The 21186-nt window shown below is 35.8% G+C and overlaps 1 protein-coding gene across 1 annotated transcript in view; it reads left to right on the plus strand.

The window, feature by feature from the left end:
* Window positions 1-21186, plus strand: part of LOC123307714 — a 465084-nt gene that overhangs the window by 401686 nt on the left and 42212 nt on the right. Inside the window, exon 4 of the mRNA XM_044890127.1 lies at window positions 9649-9784. Within this exon, the coding sequence (XP_044746062.1) occupies window positions 9649-9784 (136 nt within the window). The remainder of the gene's footprint in view (window positions 1-9648; window positions 9785-21186) is intronic.

The following is a 21186-nucleotide window of genomic DNA, read 5'->3' on the forward strand; positions in this document are numbered from 1 at the left end:
CGTACAATTCAGATAAAGCGGACTTACGAAAGACCCCAAATATTTGGAGGGAAATGTGTGGATGAAGACTGTTTGCATTTGAAGAACCCGACTTACAAGTCTTCATCTGTAATTTATTTCAAGAAACGGTGAATACCTTGAAAACTACTGAAGAAAGCTTCGGAAAATGATGCACAAAATAATTATAAAATTGGATAATACATTCGAAAATATAATAATATACAAATCATGTTTATTTGAGGGTAACGAATCCTAGCAAATATAAAAAAATAGTTCCATTTTCATAATACCTCCCCACAATATTTATACGTATCCCATATTTGTCCGTCATCATCATTGCTGCATCCCGTTACCGGGGATAAATCTACAAAAAGACACACAAAAATACTTTCTTAGGGCTAATTGCGACTGTATGCCCTTCTGTGACAGAGGAGACCCAACCGTGAGCTACAGATCCTTCCACACTCCAGGCATGGATAGTCACCAACTAGATCTGGCCGCCGCTGTATTCTTCTCGAGTCTCCATTATAACTGTGTACCAAAGACCTCCAATGTGACCTGTATAACGCTAGTTGGTATTACTGATTTTAGGCATTAACTGATTTTAGGGATTGATGCAGTATATCCTTAAACCGCTTTTACTGGCCTCCTGGTTTCCGAGCTCCCTCTGTCAATTCGCCATACAGAGCTATTTTGGAGAGTCTTGTGTCTTCCATCCTCAGAATGTGGCCGCTCCATCTGAGTCGGGAGACTTGAGTCTCAATTGTTGTAGAACTCGCGCGTTGCAAGACTTCTGCATTCGAAACTTTGTGGAACCATCTGACGTTCATTATTTGTCTTAGATAACGTTGTTGCGTTGGTTCAAGCTGTTTAATATCGCCTGTAGGGCGTCCAGCTTTCGCTTCCGTAAAGAATCGTTGGGAGGACCACTGCTTTGTAATCAGCTGTCTTAGTCTTCAGATTGAGGTCGTGATTTTGAAACACTCTATACTTTAGCCTTCAGAATGCCCGTGATGCCGAATCGATACGGTTGTGTATTTTGCGTGTCTAGGTTAGCCCTAGTATTTATGAAGCTTCCCAAGTATGTGTCCAACATTCAACATTATCTGTAGATCATCCGAGCTGCTAGCGATAAGTGCGCAGTCCTCTGCATATTGAAGTTCCGTGATAAACTTTGTACGGGTTTTGCTCTGCGGCGCTTCAGGTTAAATAGGCCACCATCAAATATGAATCTTCGTCCAACACCTCTTATAGGCATACTCATGTAAGCAATTATCGAGACAGCTATGGCGAAAATTTTGAACGGTAAAGGCTCTTACACGCATCCTTGTTTTATTCCAGAGTTTGTTAAGAAATGGTCGGTTGTAGAGCCATTATGCTGTATTTTAGCGGTGTTGTTGGTATGGAGGTTCCTGCACACTGCTAAGAATTTTTCTGGTATTCCAAGGCGTCCCATGATTTTCTATAGCGCTTTCCGATTCACCGAGTCGAAGGCCTTACTCAAATCGATGTAGGCTGTATAGATCCTTGATTGTTGTTCACGGGCCTTCTCTTGCAGCTGTCGTACTATTAGGATATGGTTCATATTCTCAATTAATGAAATTCACCATAGTTTCACACTTTTCTGCCATAAGATTGCCGTTTAACCGTCTAAATAGTTTTGCTCTATTCCTTGGTTCACTTTATGATAACTCGCTATTGGTATATTACAACGTCTAGCTGTTTCGTGCCAGACTGTGTTGAAATATCCAGATATAGTTCATCACAGCAAAAGTTCAAGAAAGAGAAGTATTTTACCGTTCGCATTATCGCCGAAATAGTTATTGCGAACCCACAGATTACCAGCTTCTGTCGCCGAGTCTCCTTATCGAAATCGTTTTAAAAACCTCCAGATGTCGACTCATTTCGGATGAATTTTAATGCCCCACATTTCCATGAAGGTATATGGCCCGTATTTTATTGCACAATCATTAGGTACGGCTGCAATATCGATTCCACCGCGATATCTTGCAGCAGTAAATTCCTCTTGGGTGGCTCAAAGAGCGCACCGAAAATTTGCATGGATTTTCTACGTGTGAGAAATATATTAAACATTTTCTTTGTTCGGGAGCGCTGAGAGGGTGATAAAGGCGGGGTGGAAATGTCGCCATCGGAAGTATCAAATGATTTCATTTCTTGAAGTCGTGTGTGAATGAAAAAGATGAAAAATTCGCCGTTGCGCGCATACAGAAAGCGGATTTGGGGCTTGGAGCCGGCATTCTGATTCACTTAAAGGAATTGTGCCACCGTGAAAATAATTTGGTTTCGGAAAGTGCCGTTATTGCATTATAACGGAACTGAATTTTTATTTGGTTACTCCCTTTTTTATATTTCCCAGAGAAGAATCATCGAGTTTGTGACGAAAATAAATCATCCCCAGTTTGGTGGATGAGTTTTTAATATACCTACAATGTGATTCACCACGATGGCCTGTTTAACGTTTAGGACACTAATCACAATTTTGTGCTGAAAATTAGCATGTGTGGGTTTTCGACAATCAACTTTCTTCCCGAAATATTTTCAGACCTTGACAACTTCCGGTTATACCGGAAACCGAGCCGGAAACAGTCTACCAATTTCTTATTTTTACTGGCACCCCGAGTATATCTTTGCATCCTTGGATAACTATGATTTGATAGAAATTTCAACAGTATGTCATACTTTGAGCAAAAGCTCAACGGTTTATGAGTTTTTAAGATTCTTATGAAAAAAATGATGAAAAAATTTTGAGATTCTGTATTATTATAACGCTGTTTCGGCCACAAATGTACAGGGTGTTTGTAAGAAAATCATTGAGTTTGACTAATTGAATTAATCGAAAATAAAGAGTTTCGAATTACGATCTATACTTTCTTTTCTTTCAGACGAATCCACGTGAAGCAGAAGGATAGTTGCCTAGATAGTTCCCATACCAGAGACAAAAGTTTATCTCTGCCTATAGCGAACATGAACATTTTCAAAGTTACCAAGGAAAAATTTGAAATAACAGAAAACAACCATTTTGAACTGCTTTATCAGAGTGGGACTTCCGGAAAGTATAGAAAAAACTAGAATTCGATTTTTCGATAAATAATTTTGACATTTCATGAACTGTTGATGGATTCTCAACAATCCCAACAAACAATTCATTAGATAAAATTCATGAAATGTCAAAATTATTTGGCGTAAAATAGAATTTTAGTTTTGTTTTGTGGTTTCCGGAAGTCACAGACAGATCAAGCAGTTCGGAATGACTGTTTTTTCTTATTCCATTTTAGGTATGAGGCTTATGCAGGCAAACTCTCCTTTTTCTGTACGTAGGATCGACTGAAATATTGAAAATTATAAGTAGGAATATAAAAATCTTGAGTTTTAATGAATTCGATTTGAACAAACTTGAGGATATCTCTATGGAACCAAACAAAATTTCAATGTCAAAATTTTTTATTACTCAACATATTCTCCTCTGGAAGACAATATGTGACCTTTCAAACTTTTTTCAGTTGAGGAAAGGGGTGATAGTCGAATGGAGTCAAATCTTGCGAACAAGGGAGGTGTTCTAGTAATTCCAACCCTAAATCACGAAATTTTTCATGGCAATATGAGATTTGTGAGCAGGGGCGTTGTCCTACGAAAACAAAATACTTTTGGATAGCTCTCCGCGTCTTTTCTCTTTAATTTTTTCCGAAGAGTTGTCAGTAATATCGAATAGTAATCTCCGGTTACCTTATCCATGGCGATCCCAAAAAACTGAAGCAAGAACGCAAGAACTTTTTCAGCAGATTTTTGGACACGAAACTTCTTAGATCTTGGAGAACCAGAGTGTCACCATTCTATCGATTGTTGCTTTGTTTCTGAATCGTAGGACTGTACCCAAGTCTTATCCATAGTAACAATTCGGTTTAAGAAGTCTACATAGTTTTCAAATCAAGCACAAATCGAAAGCGATGCTTCTATCTTGCACGCTTTTGGTCAACATTCAAACATTTGGGGATCCATTTTGCAGCAATTTTTCTCATGTCCAAATTAACGTGAACTATATGATGTACGCGTTCGTATGAAATATTCAGTGCTTCAGATATCCGTTTTAGCCCAATTCGACGGTCTGATAAAATCATGTCATGAACTGGATCGATATTTTCGGGGACTGACACAGAAACTGGCCTTCCCGATCGGTCATCATCTTCAATGGAAAATTTACCTCTTTTGAAACTTCCAAGGGTATTAAGCATATCTTCCTAAATCTGCTCACCTCTTAACCTTTTTAAATACAGGTATTTGATGATACTCCAGTTTTTTGATTTTCTCAATTTTGGTGGAAATCTTCTTTCTTTTAATTTATTGCGTAACTCTGGTTTACTTTTTTGACCTCAAACTTCGCACTCACATTTCTTATGAGTTATTGTTCGTTGCTATGGTAACGCAATATTTTTTTTATGCATGGAACTGGTCTCGGCTAACTATATATCAATACATCGTCGTATATTAGTGGTTTCTGACGTAACATATTCATTTTCCCCTTTTGAACTGACCGCTAAAATGGTGTACACCCCTCTTAATATTTTTAATTCAATATCCCTTCAATTTTTGACGTTGAATTTCAACATATGGCATAACCATTTATGATGGCTATACTATTATTCAAGCGGATGACGTTTCCTTAATGGGACGAGCTCTTATGGAAAACTGCCATAATATGCGTGTAGAATGCCATAATTTGTCAAGTTAATTCTAAGGGTTCCTTCTAAAATATCTCATAATATTTTCAATCAAATGAATAATAGTTGGGTAGACCAATAATAGGGAACTTTGGTTACTACTCGAGCGGGTCAGATCAAAATTAGGGTGGGTACCTACTTTGGACAATGTATAGCACTTATTTAAAAAAAAAGAAAAAAAATCAAACATTCTCGAAAGTGTCCGATTAAAATACTTATATTCAATAAATGTCCCGTTTCTAGAATTTGGTTTTCGAAGGTTTGTCAAACTCCGATAGGGAATCTCTCTAGAGCAAGTTACCCCATTGTATGTAGAGAGACGATTTTAGTAAACTGTTCTACACTAAGATAGAACTTTTTCTCTCTAGTAGATCCGGAGGAAATACGTAGTGACGTACCGTTCGACCAAATTCGATTGCGAATTTTCAAGGTAAACTGGGCGGTCACAGGGTAGTAGATACCCCCTTCGCAGGGTGTTTGAACGTTAATTTTGTGTTCCTTGATCTTATAGATCCTGTTCATCGAGTCACGTTGATGAAATACCAGAACGTGCACGCCACAGAGATAAATTTGTTAGGGCAACTCTCAACAAATTAACGAAAATACCACACCGCAATCTTGGTAAAGTGATTGCAGGAGTGGTAGGTAATACATCAGGGAACAGGTGCTTAAGCTAAGTTTTCAATAAATTCTCGTTGCCATAATTCAATACAGAAATTTGGAACTTTCGAACTGAAAATTTATCGGCTGATAGAACAGGAAGGAGGATAGAACGCCTGTGAGTAAACGCATCAAGCCGGATTCCACGCCCTGGCCCTAATTTATTTATCATCAATATGCAATATGTTCCTGACTGGAATTTCGGGAAGAGGAAATTTCCTTGGATAGGCCCGGGTTGCTTAATAAGGCATGAATTTGAATACATATATGATACGTCCGCTGCGATTTGCATGGCACAAAGATGGTCTCATTATCATAAGGGAGGGCCGTTATGATGATGCGAATTCTGGAAGAATCAGAAGAACCCTCGGTTGATTGATTCGCCGATTTCGGGAACGTCGAGCTCGTCCCAGTTTTGCAACTGTTAGGGAAATCACCGTCATTTCCCTTTTCTTGCGGCGGGCATTATTTCATCCTATTTCCGAGCGCCACCTCGCTTTTTGCCTCGGACTTCGCTTAAATTTCGATATTTTCCTGGAATGACTTTCATTCGGATCAGTTTTTTTGGTCCGGAATGATTAATGAGCCTCGAAATTCATCCCCTGGTATAGACAGAGTAGGTGCGTTGTATGGACGATTAATCTTCTTCTGAGGAAACCTATCTGAGCTAATTGCGTAAAATGCTCAACACTTACGATATAATTAATAAGCACGTACCTAAGAAATATGATCATGGTGAATCAGTGAATCACATATACTAATAACCTTATTCTGCCGTATTCTAGTCGTTTCACAAAGATTTCTTTACGTTCATGGAAGACAATTCTGTAATAGTATCGTTATGAATTCAATACTATCTGTAACTAGGAGGCCTGGAGATTTACTTTTTCAGACTACTTACAGTAAAGAGAATTCCATAAATGCTAGTGTTGTTCATAATCAAATTATTTCAATAAATGGAAATTCGAATAATCTCAATAATCGAATGATAATTCGTTTTAAAAATAACCTGACTAGTGTTCTGTGCTGAAACCTAAGGATCTAGCATCCATTCGAATTTAGAATCGCAATTCGAATTGTGGCGATTCAGCAGATTGCCCAGCAGATATTCGAATTCATCTCATACGTATCATACATCAATAATATTCTCGAAATAAAAGATTTCAAAACCTTCAAAAGGAAAATATTCAATTTTTTAATGGATTCGGAACCATATTCTGTGACCGAATTTTTATTGATTGGGAGCAGTTTGTAGGGTTTACATTCTGTTTTCATTGTCATTTATATATATTTTTTGACTTGTTTGTGTTTCATTCTTGTAATGATTTAACAAAATGAATAAATTATTGTTATTGTTATTGTCATCATTTGAATTAATATTTTAACAATTCATAAATAATTTTTGCTGTTTTTGTTCAATTTCGAATTAATGTGTTCTGAGATGAAAAATGTTTCAGTCCACTCATGTAAAATAAAAAAATATCAATGCCCATTCCCATCAACAATCTTGACATGACAGTTTAACTACCCTTCGCCCTATGATTTGAATCGATATGACCCACTGCACTCTGTGTCAACTTTACTGTCGATCTGATAGCGACATGACCACTCTTCCTCGCTTCCTATTTTATTTGTTATCTATGGAGAGTGGAGAGAAGGATCGCCGTACTAAATGTGCGTCTCCAAAAACGGGGAAAATAGGAGTCGCTGCGATCGCCAGGTTGATCGATAAGGAGTGGGGATTTAAGCGTCAGTTTGCCTTCATTTTATATTAGGTTTTGTTTCATGATGATTTTTCAAATACGTTTCAAATCTATAATAAATATGAATTTTCTGAATTATATGCAATAAAATACAAGTCACATTAAAAAGGGAGTAAGTAATCAGCTTTATTCATTCATAATAAATGCCGAAATCAATGAAATCCAAAAGGAATCACAGATCAAAAAAATGATACCTACATATTCATTGAAAACAGGACATGTTAGTTGGTTTAATGTAATCTTCAAAATTATATACATTTGCAGTGGGGAGTAGAACATATCAAGGACAGCAAAAGATAGCAATCTCAGATTTATCACTTATTGAAGTAGATTCTGTTTCCAATACTCAGCTGAGAACAGTTATAAACCATATATTATGTTATGCCAACAAAATTCTTCAAGAATATCCACTGCTGGACCATGTAGTTTTATTGGTTAGATATTCTTATTCAGAAAAGTCCCCTTTTCATGAGGGATGACAATTTCTATTTCATATATAATGAGTCCATCATTTTTATGATATCTCCATCGCAAAAGTACTCTTGACACACAAATTGACTCCGAGTGGATTCCAGAGGTAAGGTTTTTTTTTTCCAATTTTCTCTCAAAAACACAATCTGAAATATTATCTCCTCTCCTTCTTTTTCTGATGCCAAACCACTCTTACACTAGCGCAAGCTTCAACATTTCACCATGGTTGATGTTGTTCTCTTATCAAAAATCGAAAATAATCCTATTCTAATCATCTGTCATCAGGAAGACAGTTCACTCGGCCAACTTCAACTAGTTTAAATAAAAATTTCGCCATCCTGTGATCGCCAGCGCGGCTATTAGCAAAAACATGAACTACCTAATGGTACATATTTTAGGGGACAAATAATCTGCGCTCTCAAAGCAGAGATGGTTCTCCTTCTCTCTACTTTCAATATTGTTATCTTTCCTTATTTTGATCACGAAACTCAATATTTCATAAAAATATTCATAAAAACCAATCACCAAAGTCGAAATATAAGTTTGATAACGGCCGGATTCATAATCAAACCTAAAGTCCCTTTAATTTTAAAGCTTCTTTTAACTCTACTTACGTCCGGTTTCATAATCAAATTTAAAGTCACTTTAAGCTTAAAGCTTTCTTTAGTGTCATTTTTAAGTAGGGTTGAAGGAAGCTTTAAAATTAAAGGGACGTTAGGTTTGATTATGAAACCGGACGTAAAAATGACAGTAACGGAAGCTTTAAGCTTGAAGTTACTTAGTATTATTTTTTTAAGTAGGTGATTGTTTTCATGGACTGTGAAATTTTGTATGTATGTATGTTTGCCTCATGTCAAAATAGGGGTGTTTTCTTGGGGATTGGTTCTTGAAGTTGATCCAGACCTTAACCCATAATAACCTAGTGTTACACATATGTAACGCAAATTTCACTGGCAAATCTATTTTATTTCTCAGTAACTGTAGCTATTAGCGTTACATATATGTAACACATTTTTCTCAAACAAAAACAAAAATACAATTTTCAAACAGAAATTGATTTGTTTTTGTCTTGTACACTCTATAAAGGATGTTTATTTAATTAGAATAGTATTTTTCTGAAAAAAAAAACTCAGGTTATTAAGGGTTAAAATACTACGACGAAAACTGGAATTGGTTTTTCAGGTTAATAAACCGCATTGTGGTCAATCTGTCATGAAGTTCCGAGACATAACATTCATTGATATAGAAATCAGAAAATGCCTTTTCTCATACCAATTTAATGAAAAATGATGTACAAAGAAGCTTTCCAACTATTTGTCAATATATCTGCAGAAGGTAATAGGAAGGGTTGAAAAAAATGATACTTTTTCTTTATACTGAACTCGAAAAATGAAGATCGAAGGCTATTCAACTAATTGAGCGATTTCATAATAGGATAATCTTTACGAACATTACTCAGATTTTCAGTTTGCAAAGAGTGCCTGTGGACCCGAGTATTTTTCCTCGCCTGTCCCCTCCTGTCTCTGGTCAAATGATATTTGCACATTTAGAATGAGGAGAATTCAGAGAAACTATAGATGATGAATGTTCTTTCGAATTAAAGTTCGTTTATCTTCACTAGGCTCAGAGAAAGAGTACAGCCCTCGTATATTCACATTTCTTTCACGTCAGTTTCAGTGTGTCTCCGACCTCAAAATTTTCTGGTGAGACCGGTGGAAGATATATTATAGTCCTAGGCTGTTCCGTTGAATACAGGAAAAGAAATTCTATTTCGAAAGAGATGAAACGGGATGGCTGTAACGAGGAGAAATATTCGCATTCATACACGAGAGCGGGAATCATCCATCTGATGTTCAAAAAATATTACCCTCTCGAATAAAAAATATTTCATTCGACCGAAAGATCTATTCGCGGTTTGTCAACCCCCATGTGTTATGGGGGCGCAAGAAGTCTCGGAAAGAAACGAATGAGAGCCATTCATATTTCATACCAATATTAACTTTCAACATCCTTTCCAGGTCTCGAGATCCAATTCTACGGAAGTCACACTGCGAGATGTCGAGAGAGAAACTTCGGGAGTCTTCAAATGCGAAGTTTCCGCAGATGCACCACTCTTCCAAACAGATATGCGTTCCTCGTCACTTCTTGTTGCAGGTAATATGACATCGATTTTCACCGAATTTTATGCCAGCGTACAATGTGCTGAATACGTTGTTTTGATCGATTTTCCGCACACACGATATGAATGCATTTTGTCGTGTTTTTCTCCACTGTATTGAAAACCTTCCACTCGTTCCGAAAAGCGATTCCAATCATTTAATTGATATTATTACTAGCGAACCTAGCAGACCTGATATCCTGCCATTATACGTAGAATTCAACATAAACTACAGATTTCACGTAAAAATTTGATTTCAATGTTTTCATTTAGGAACGAAAAAATTACTACGAGGATATATTGAAAAATTCTTAGCCTACTATAAAAACAAACAAAATTTCAATGTCAAAATATTTTATTACTCATCATATTCTCCTCTCAATTGCAATTGCAGCGAACCTTCAACGTCTCTAGACCTTTCAAAGAAAATGTTTCTTCTTGTTCTGCAAACCAGACCTCCACAGCTTTTATAATCTCCTCGTTAGAAGAAAATTTACGACCTTTTAAACTTATTTTCAGTTGAGGAAAGAGATGATAGTCGGATGGAGCCAAATCTGGTGAATAAGGGGGGTGTTCTAGTAATTCAAACCCTAAATCACAAATTTTTTGCATGGCAACACTAGATTTGTCTGCAGGGGCGTTGTCCTGCAAAAACAAAACACCTTTGGATAGCTTTCCGCTTCTTTACTCTTTGATTTTTTCCCGTAGAGTGGTCAGTAATGTCGAATAGTAATCTCCGGTTATTGTTATACCCTTATCCAAAAAATAAATGATAATTATTCCATGGCAATTCAAAAAAACCGAAGCAAGAACTTTTCCAGCAGGTGTTTGGACACGAAACTTCTTAGGTCTTGGAGAACCAGAGTGTCGCCATTCCATTGATTGTTGTTTTGTTTTTGGATCGTAGAAATGTACCCAAGTCTCATCCATAGTAACAATTTGGTTTAAGAAATCTACATCATTTTCAAATCGAGCACAAATCGAACGCGATGCTTCTACCCTTGCACGCTTTTGGTCAACATTCAAACATTTGGAGATCCATTCTGCAGCAATTTTTCTCATGCCAAATTGACGCGAACTATATGATGAACGCGTTCGTATGAAATATTCAGTGCTTCAGATATCCGTTTTACCCCAATTTGACGGTCTGACAAAATCATGTCATGAACTGCATCGATATTTTCGGGGACTGACACAGAAACGAAGCGAAGTTATGAATAAAATTTAAAACTAGACCAGCATATATTTTTCCACATTCCTGCTATGGTTTATGCAATTATCAAACATGGATGTAACGGACAACATGTGGCGACCGCTTGACAAAAATTGAAGTGGTAATACATGAAAAAAGATTATTTTTCCAAAGTTATACCTCTATGTCCATTTTGATAACACTGAGAAATAAACGCTTAAATTATCAGCAAAAAACAAAAAAAAAGAAGTTTTATATTTCATTGAATTCTACTTGATACCACCTTAAATGAGTAATACGGTTTATGAATAACAAAGTGTCATGAAGTAGAATTAAACGAATACAGCTGAAACTTCCCATCAAAATTCAGTTGTGTGAATAGAAGGCTTTATACGTAATAGAGAAATAGAGTAATTTTATCGGGAAGCACTCTATTCATTCAACAAAAGAAAAAAAAAATTCATACGAATTATTATTATTTGTGTCCTGATACTGGAAGATGAACTGACGATTTTGCCTAATTAATTTCTACATGGACGACAGACAATAAATTGGTTTTCTTAGCGCAAAAGCTAATGAATCCTTGTTAGTGTTTTTTCTACTATCTTCAATAAATATCCACATGAAAAACTGAGACTATTGAAGTTTTTGTCATCAAACGCTTTATTTTTGTCATTGCTCTTAAGTTTAAAACACAATTTTCCTATTTCGTCAAGTTTCCTTAGTCTCAGAACGATGACAAACTATTCCTTGCATTTTGCACTCCAAGAAAAATCTTGATATGAAATTCATATTTCCACTCGTGAAATCAAATTTGTCCTATCAGAGGCATCGTGAAACTGTGAGAGGAAGGGTTTCTTTACGTTGAAAGGTTATTTTTTATTTTAGTAGATACTCGACACTTATATTCTGGAATATCTTTTTGATCTCTCTTTTCTGTTCTAATTTTTTTTTGATGTGGATAAGTCACTTTGAACTTCGAATTCCTTCGGCATAAAATTCCAAAAAAACAGTCGTTTGTACAAAATGGTATTGCCCTCATTCCTAGGAACCAGCGCTATTTTTCTTTTTATGAATACAATATATTTTCAATCTTTCAAGAATTCAAATATTTATTCTAAAAATCAAGCAGATCCAGCAGATACACGGAACACAAATCTGGACGTGTAATTTCGTTTCCTCCATATATGTGATCTTTGTTGGGTGGTCCCGCTCCGATTTTCCGCGAATTTTCCATATCATGAACATATGAAATACATTCATCGTAGATAGATTTTCTCGTCACGTCCAGACGTTTGGCGAAACCTGAATGGGGTAAGTGCTGAGCAGCAAATTTTCCGAATGCCGAATGAATTCCAAATAGAATTCCCCTTATATTCTCACGCTCAAAAATTCTCCGCGGAAATTTGAATTTGGGATTACGGAATGAAGAGTCGGAAAATATTTCCGTTCAGCCAGGAGCTGAACTATTCTGACGATATTTACTTTTAAATTCCTCCCGAAAGTTCCACGAACGTGCTATGGTTAGGACTAGGAATGTTGGGTAAACAGAAAATGTTTGCGGTGGCGGCAAATGCTGCACGTCCTCAAATTTTATTTCTATCATGTAAGATTAAACTTTAATGAACCTCATGCTACATTCTCTATACCGATGCCTGTTTTTAGTTCCGTTTACCCTTAATAATTTCAATTGAATAAAACATATACTAACATATCTATGAACGCTTTTACAATTCCATTTTTTATCACGTCAGAGGCAATTTTTAATGAAAATACATGCACACTCTCTAGAGCGAATTGTTTCATGAATCTATTGTTCATCCGTTCATGAATTGTATAATATAAAGACTGGAAACTAAATAACATGGTAAAGGGTAAAGGTATAACTTCTTCTCCCTTCATTACTTTCTGATTTATGTATCAGAAAATGGAGCGGAAACAATGAGAACTGCAGAAACGAAAATGCTAAGAACAGTACCTTAACGGGGTAACAGGATCAAATTCGGAACAGTACAATAAAAGAAGAATTACAGGTCCAACACGTGTTGTCAGACAGGTAAGATCAAGAATGCGACAGTGAAGAGATCACTCGAATACAATGGACAAAACAATTTCAAAGTTGGCCAAAGACTTGGTATCTCAGATTGGAACACCTTAAAGCTGTCTATCTATCTGAACGTTAGAATAAACTTAGGTATGCGACAGCAGGCATGACGGGACTATAGGCCGAACCAAAGAAAAATAAGAAGCAAAAAATTAGGTTAGAAATCTCGAAAAACGATTCGAATGATATACCAAGAGTAAAGCTACTATTATTTATCTATATTAATAATATAGAATCTATGAATACTATGTAAACGCATCACGCTCGAACGACCGCACCGAATTGGATAATTTTTTGCGAGTTACATTTACGTTAAAAATACAGTTACTCTCAACTTTGTTCATGCAACAGACAAAACAAAAAATGTTTTTTACAAAGAGATACTGCAGTGAAAAAGTCGATTTTCACTTCAAATAAATAATGAACATAGCATTTTATGTGCTATGTACTCAATCCATTTCTTAATGGAAAGTTTGAAATAAAATAAAAACTTTTTTCATCTTTTCATACTTTTTTTAATTAATTTGTTCCATCTCTAATTTTACTTTCGATTAGTAAATATTCCCTCATTATGACAGGACCACGTCTATTGGGTGAGCTAGTCTCCTATAGTTGGGGAGCCCTTGCGGGAAATTCGGGATGTATTCGAGCGTGTCAGTTTAATATGAGGGGAGATACCTTGGACGCTGTAGAGTAACTCTACGAAAAATGTGATCTGTACATATGGGGAATTGTCTAGGACAGCCTGTCAGAAAAGTATAAAAAAAACTTACTTACTTACTCGAGCTTGTATATGTTGAAGGGTATATATTCTCTTAATCTGACGATTTAAGGGTGACGAAAATGTGTGGGAGGGCGCAAAATTTGAAAAAAAAGAAAAAAAAAGTCACGTGTATATGCTCGAGAGCGGTGGCTTTTTAATTTGAAGCTAATGATTCAAGAATAATGAAAAAAATATAATATAATAAAAATATAATATAATTGTTTCAGCAAGCCGAAACAATGAAAACTGGTCATAAAGGTCGCAAAAATCAGTTTTTTTTTAATTTTCTCCTCTGCTGGGCCTCTTCGCATTCGTTATAAAATATGAAGAGCATAACACTTTCTACAAATTTTGTCCGAAGCAATTTTTTGTACATTCGAATGTTTTCGAACGTTTCTGAGATTTACTCGGAGATTTATGGCAATGAATGTTCATTAGACTGGGTTTCTACATTGACCTTGGCCTTTCGCATGTGAGGCTAAGCTCCTCACCATTATCACCCTCTAGCTCAAAAACGGTTAAGGGTATGAAAAATTGTTTCACACAAAAGTTATATGGAATTTTATTATCTACAAATTGCATAATGAATACAGAAACCATTAGAGGTACAGAAAGGGAGATACTCTAAAAAAATGCATTTTGATCATCTTCAAACTATCAGATTAAGAAAACCTCCCCTGATTGGTAAATGAGCACGTCTGCAACACCAAAATTAACCATCTGTATGAAAATCTGACACGCTCGAGTATATACAAGTAACGGTTTTTTTGCATTTTCGAAGAGCCGCTGTGACCAAATTGTCAGTCTCTTGAAAAGTAGCTTCCGTTGGGTCCAACCAACATATCCTTCAAAAATCTGACAAGCTCGAAAAAATTTTCAACTCTTCCAAACAGCCAGCCCCACCACGCAAACTGTCAGATTAACATTAATTCATTATCAGAGACACGTAGGGCATATACGATATCTTAATCTGACACGCACGAGTTTGTACACGTGATGTTTTTTTTTTACATCTTTGTAAACCCGCAGACGCTTTCACCACCACTGAAAGTGCATACATCATAGAACCTTTTTTTCTTTCTACCATCTTCAAAATTCACGAGGTCTCCACGTCTGGACGCTCGAGTAAATCCCGATATAGTTTCGTCGGCTCTTCAAAGGCTAATAAACGGGATAAAAAAAAGCTATTCAAATCAGTTCAGTTATTCATGAGTTTTAGCAATTTCTATTCAGTAGGAAGTAAAGAATGTCAGTAAAAATATCCGAATTCAATTCATAGAAGTCTCGAATTAAACTTTAACAGTCAAATAATTTCAAACATTTCGAGGTCACAACATTGACTTTGATCATCATATACTCTCGGCGTCATGTGAATGAAAACGTTCGAACGATAAACAGTTTCGCATGAAAACTGAATGCAATTCGCCGTTACCAAACAGCTTATCAGCCATGCGAGTGATACATTCCGAGCACTGAAGTGGTTCCAATGCTCTTGTGCAATGCACAAACCCAGATCGCTTACAAGGACACAGAATATGTATAACTATCAACGAACTGTTTCAAGTGCATTATCGCACAGGTTCGATCTATTTTGGAGAGAGAAAATTACATCCAAACTATGCGGCGACCAGTCCTGCATATCGCCGAAGTTGTGGAAGCATTTTAGCCAAATTGATAACAACTCCTTTGACATGCTAGGGAGGAAATCTAGGTTAACGACTGGACGGTTCTTCCGCGAATGTGTTTGCGGTGTATCGAATGAAATAATCGAGTTATACAGTTCATGATTCGTGAAGATTTCCACGAAAATGCGGGATGGGGGGCACTTATTCAGGTTATTATAGCGCACTTAATGATTTTATCACTTGGTTCTGGAGTAATCGGCTAATAATAGTAGTCCTGATGATCGATAATATTGCTGAACTTCTATGCCACAGTATTCTTGCGGATACATGGTGAGTTTTTAACTTGAATTAATTCTTAATACACTGACCGGCAAAATAATCGATTCAATCAATAAATCGATGAAGTTTGTTTTTTCTTCTTTGAGTCCGATTTGGTTGAATTTGTTATAATTATGGGTTATTTCATATGGAATCTATCACAAATTTTGAATTTTAAGAAAAACAAGCGTAGGTACGGTGTACGTGAAGCTAGCACCACACTAGGTACGTGTTTTTATACTGGGTGAAACGAAATCTATTTTATAACTCAAACTTCAACTTCTGTTTTTGCCAATAAGGTACATCTTTTCCTTACCATTTCACCATGCTTAATTTTTTGACAGATACAGATACCATCGCCAAGACGATGGAAGTCGTTATGGCTGTGCGACACATGAAACAATTCAGTACATCTACGAGGGATGCCAGAAGTTCGTAGGTACAGAGTACAGGGTGGGCAAAATTCGTTGTCTACTGAGAGGATCTCGAGAACTATAGTAGCTAGAAGAAAACGTATGACACATTTCCGAGCTCTTTTTCGGAGAAACAGAGAATGGTGGAAACCGCAGCCTCCTACGAAGCTTCGTTTTTGAGTTTGGCAATTTCGTAATGTTCTCATAACTTTTTCGCCTTTGAAGGCACAAATCTGAAACTTGAACCTCTACAGGCACTTTTTCATGTAGAATTCACTGACGAGCTCAAAATATTTTTTAATTTCGAATCATTAGGTGAACTTTCATTTTTTTAAATGCAAACTTTTATTGAATTTCTTATTTTTGAATTGGAAAAAAATTCTTTTGTCAGTAGATTCTACGTATGAAAGTGCCTAAGAAGGTTCAAGTTTCAGATCTGTAACTTCAAAGAAAAAAAGTTATGAGCACTTTTCCGAATCGTCAAAATCTCAATTTTTTTTTTAAACTTGAAATCTAAGAATGATAAGCTGATTCTCATTTCAAAATTGGGTTAGTCATGAGAAAAGAGCTAGAGAATAGATCATCCTTCTTTTTCTAGCTGTTAAATATATGTAGTTCTTGAGATCCCCTCAGTAGACAACGATTTTTGCCCACCCTGTACAAGACTACATAGACATCATGCTGTTGCTAAGATTTTAAACAAAAATTATCTATAGAATACCAATTTGTAAGGCCAAAAAATTTCCTTATTTTAATAAGGAAATGGTAATTGCAATTACCATCAAGATTCTTTATTGGAAAATAATCATCATGAGCCCTACTTCTAACTGCTAACATACCGAAGAATTACACACAATAGACCTAACATAATATCACTGAATATAAGGATATCGAAAATATTTCGAAATACAGAGACCTCAAGGAACAAACCCGGAGACAATAGAAATTGAAAGATATCCCTATTTTCATTTCATTGATATCAAGGCTGATAACAAAGAAACTACAAGAGTATTTAAAGAAACAATTGGACGAAACTATCCAAACTCATGCAGGAAGCGATACCTACTGCTGGGGACAGCCAGAAAGGTACGCAAAGAAAGCAGAAGACAACGGAAAAAACACCACCCATTTCGACAGGAAGTGCAGGGAGATCAGGAACCCAATGGACACCAAGGAGAGGAGGAGGAAACAGTCATAAAATACCTTTCAGGGCCAATTTCACCAAATTGTGATTAATTCATCTTGAACTCAGAACTCAGACTAAAATTCAAACAAACTCTATCTGCTTTGTCTATGAAGTGAAGTGAGGGGGGTAAAGAAACCACAAAACACAGAGACATTCCATTTCAACTGAACTTCAGATGAGTAATCGATATAAATCGACGAGATTCTCTCCGTAAGGCCAGTAAAGTCCTATCTCGATTTATATTCTTAGTGAAATTGGTCCTCGGCAGTTAAAAAATAGTAGTTTCGCAGCCCTCTTAACACTGTGTTTTAGAAGGCTGTGGTAGTTTCCAGGAACTTCATTTCAACAATGAGGAACTTTCAAACATAAATCAGTTATAGTTCTTCCTTACATAGCTGCAAAATAAATAAATAAATGGTGAAAAAATTGTTGATGAGTATCAAGTGCCAAACAAACACAACAATTGCCACAATTCTTCATACTGAAGAAAATGCCAAGAATTGTACGTTTAATGAATATAGGAAATGAAATCATGAAAACAAAATATTACCCCAGGAAGTGGAATACTGCCGAAGTTGTTCACCAATGCCGAAAATGTAAATTCACACAAAACTAAATATTAACCGATAAGTCTACTTCTTCTGTCGGTTATTATATTGTAAAAGTAGTTGAGAGAGTAGTAGCCATGTAGCCAACAATATAATTATTGTATACTATGCATGCATTTCAGCGAATATAGACAGGGTGGTAAATGGAATTTACACTATAGGCGGTGAAAATCCGGTCATGCATTGCAAATAATGCTCTACTGCAGATGAGTGCATAACTGTGAATTACTCGTTTACTGTGCATAAAATTTCTCAGCTATTTTGCGGAATTGAAAATTGAACGCTACGGTTCATCAACGAAACATCGGTGACCTGCACAGATTCCGATAATCACAAAAAAAGAAATGAATTCAATTTAATAGAAAACGTATTTTGTTTTCATCAAAATCTGCTAGAGATAATATGTGAAATAGTTGTACTACTTGATCATACCTACCTGATCCTGGACGTTGATTGAAAGATTCTTGACAGAGAAATCTGTGGATGTTTCGGAAACAACGAGTGTTATATAAAATATTGGTTCGGTTCGGTGCTCCGTTCCCCTTATCCTGTCCAATATTTATGAACTCAATTGCATAATACAATAAGCATGTGGTATACCAACAATAGATTATTAATCAATTGTGACCTACATGCATAACTGCAAAGCAAATCATGTTACCACTAGATTACGTATGTAAATTGTTCGTAATATAGTTAACAATATCTTGAATGGGGCGGCGAATCAAAACAAGGTGTTATAATTTTTTAAATCAAGATAGTGAGGCATTGTAACGATGGAAATCTTTTCACGCACGTCAAGGAGCAAAAATATACTTGAAATCTAATTCAATCCATGAGGAGGAGAGAAGGAAGAAACAACTAAAGTTCTTTCAATAGCAGTCCGAACAGAGGGAGCTTTTCGCTTCGGGATTAAAAGTGACACTGGAGTCCCTACTCTTTCTAGGTTAAGAATATAAGATTTGGCATAATGCATGGGCTATTTTCCTAAATTAAAAATATATGTCATTGAAATCCTTATAACTCAAATATATCGAAATATATTTTTTTCGAATTTTAAAATATTGCAATTTTTATATATTCACTTACGAAAATTCTGATTTCAGAAGTGCTCTCTTATGAACATTCTACGTCATTTTCACAATCCGGCAACGCCCATCGAGTCAATAATGGTCATGAAAGTTTTCTGATCAACATAGACGTAATGAATATCAAGTTTTTTGATTACATTCGACAAGAAAAACAAACAATGACACAAAATGTCATCGGTTTTAAGCATAGACATCTAGACATGGACCGTGCCTTCCCTTTCTATCTATGCATGAAATACGGTCAAAAAAGTGACAGAAAGAAACTGAACATCAGGCATACAGTTGTCTTTTTCTAGAATTTTTATTGGTCCACACTCACCTCTATGTTAACAAAAAAGAGACAGGTAAATGCCCGACGATCGTTTCTCTCTTTCTATAAAGAAGCCAATTTCATGCTGACATTGCTCAGTCCTTGTCTCGATGTCTATGGTTTTAGGAAGGTACAGGCACAGATTACAGAAACATATTTATGCAATCTGTGGCTATCATCTTGATAGTTTCCACTGTTGTCGAATTAACAAAAATTACTAGACTTTAGTAAAGGCCTTCTAGGTCACAAGCTTTTACATATTCGAATGTTTACTAAGTTTCGAAGGGTGTATTTCTGAAATTTCTGAATTTTGAAGCGAATCCTTCACGTGGAAAACGGTTAATTCCATAAATAATCTTAAATTCGATTATGGAGGTTCAGGACACTTGCCCATTGTTTTTTTTTTCAATACTCCAGAAATACAGTTTAATTTTCCGTTTATATACTTTTGTCGAAAGTTTAGCCAATTATGATGTATCTATATCTTTGTTGGTAGAATGATTTCATTTGTCTAATAAAATGAAGGTTGAGTGTCTTATATTTTTCTTCAAACCTTTTTGTCATAAGAATCCTCGCATCATTTCATTTCATCATGTGATTGAGGTAACGTCCGTTCAAAAAAATTCGTCGTGAAGTAGGCTATGGAATTTTTAAGGTCGATATTCTGTATCTAAACGTAATTCATAGCTTCTACTAAACCATTCACCGGGCATTCTGTCAAGTTAACGTTCTGGATTATTGCTGTATTAAAATTATAAACGTCAATGAGTTTTGAGAAGTGTCACTTTATATGTCAAAACTTTCTGATTTTAAATGGCACACGCCGTTTATTTTTGCATCGTTTGATAGCTGATTAAATGGCAATTTCATCATTATGCCCCACCTGGGGAAAAGAGTCCACGGTTTATGAGTTATTGGGATTCTTATGGAAAATATAGTGAAAACGGGAGGTTACACATTTTTTAAATTTCTGCTGGGAAGGTTTTTCTTGAAATCACGATTTTCAATTCTGCCATAATGTACGCTATTTTCTGTTTGGACCGAAAATTTACAATATGTTTATGAGAAGATTGTCAAGTTTTACAAATCGAATAAATAAAGATCAACATTTTTAAATTGCAACCTACATTTTTGTTAGGTACCTATTTCTTACCTTATACCTATAATTGAGACATTCATAGTTATCAAGGGAAAGCTTGAAATAAGGAAAAACAGTCAATGCGAATAGGCATACTGATGAAATTGAAATTAAAGAGCTATCTTTTTCGATAAAACCGAAAGTTACAGAAGTTTGAAAGTATTTTAGAGAGAAGGTTAATATTTGAAAACCCAAATTTTCAGCAGAAAATTGTGATTATTTCTCTCTAAATGTTTAATAGAACTACCTATACTTCCTTAACAGAAAAAAAAACCGACCGATTTCATTCAATGGTTCAGAGTTGATCGGAAAATCAGATTTCTTCTGAGAAACACCCTTAGTCCTTGAGAAATTGTAGTTTTCAACTAGCACGGTAGTTCACATTTGAAAAATTCTCTATATCCTATTACTTCTCCGGAGAAAGTCTTCCTCAACCGTGCTTACCGAAAAAATCTCTTCAAATCTTTGATGAGCATTTCAAAAAATGAGATACCCACTGAACTAAAAATAAAGTGAAATCCAAATAACACATCGTTATGAACTTTTCGAAAACATGCGAATTCCCAAACAAAATATCGATTGCAACTCACAGGTATGTTATAAGTCGGAATTAACTCAATTTCCATGGTACACGAACAACGGATTCGGAT

Source organism: Coccinella septempunctata, chromosome 2 (genome assembly GCF_907165205.1).
Source record: "Coccinella septempunctata chromosome 2, icCocSept1.1, whole genome shotgun sequence".
Taxonomy (NCBI): domain Eukaryota; kingdom Metazoa; phylum Arthropoda; class Insecta; order Coleoptera; family Coccinellidae; genus Coccinella; species Coccinella septempunctata.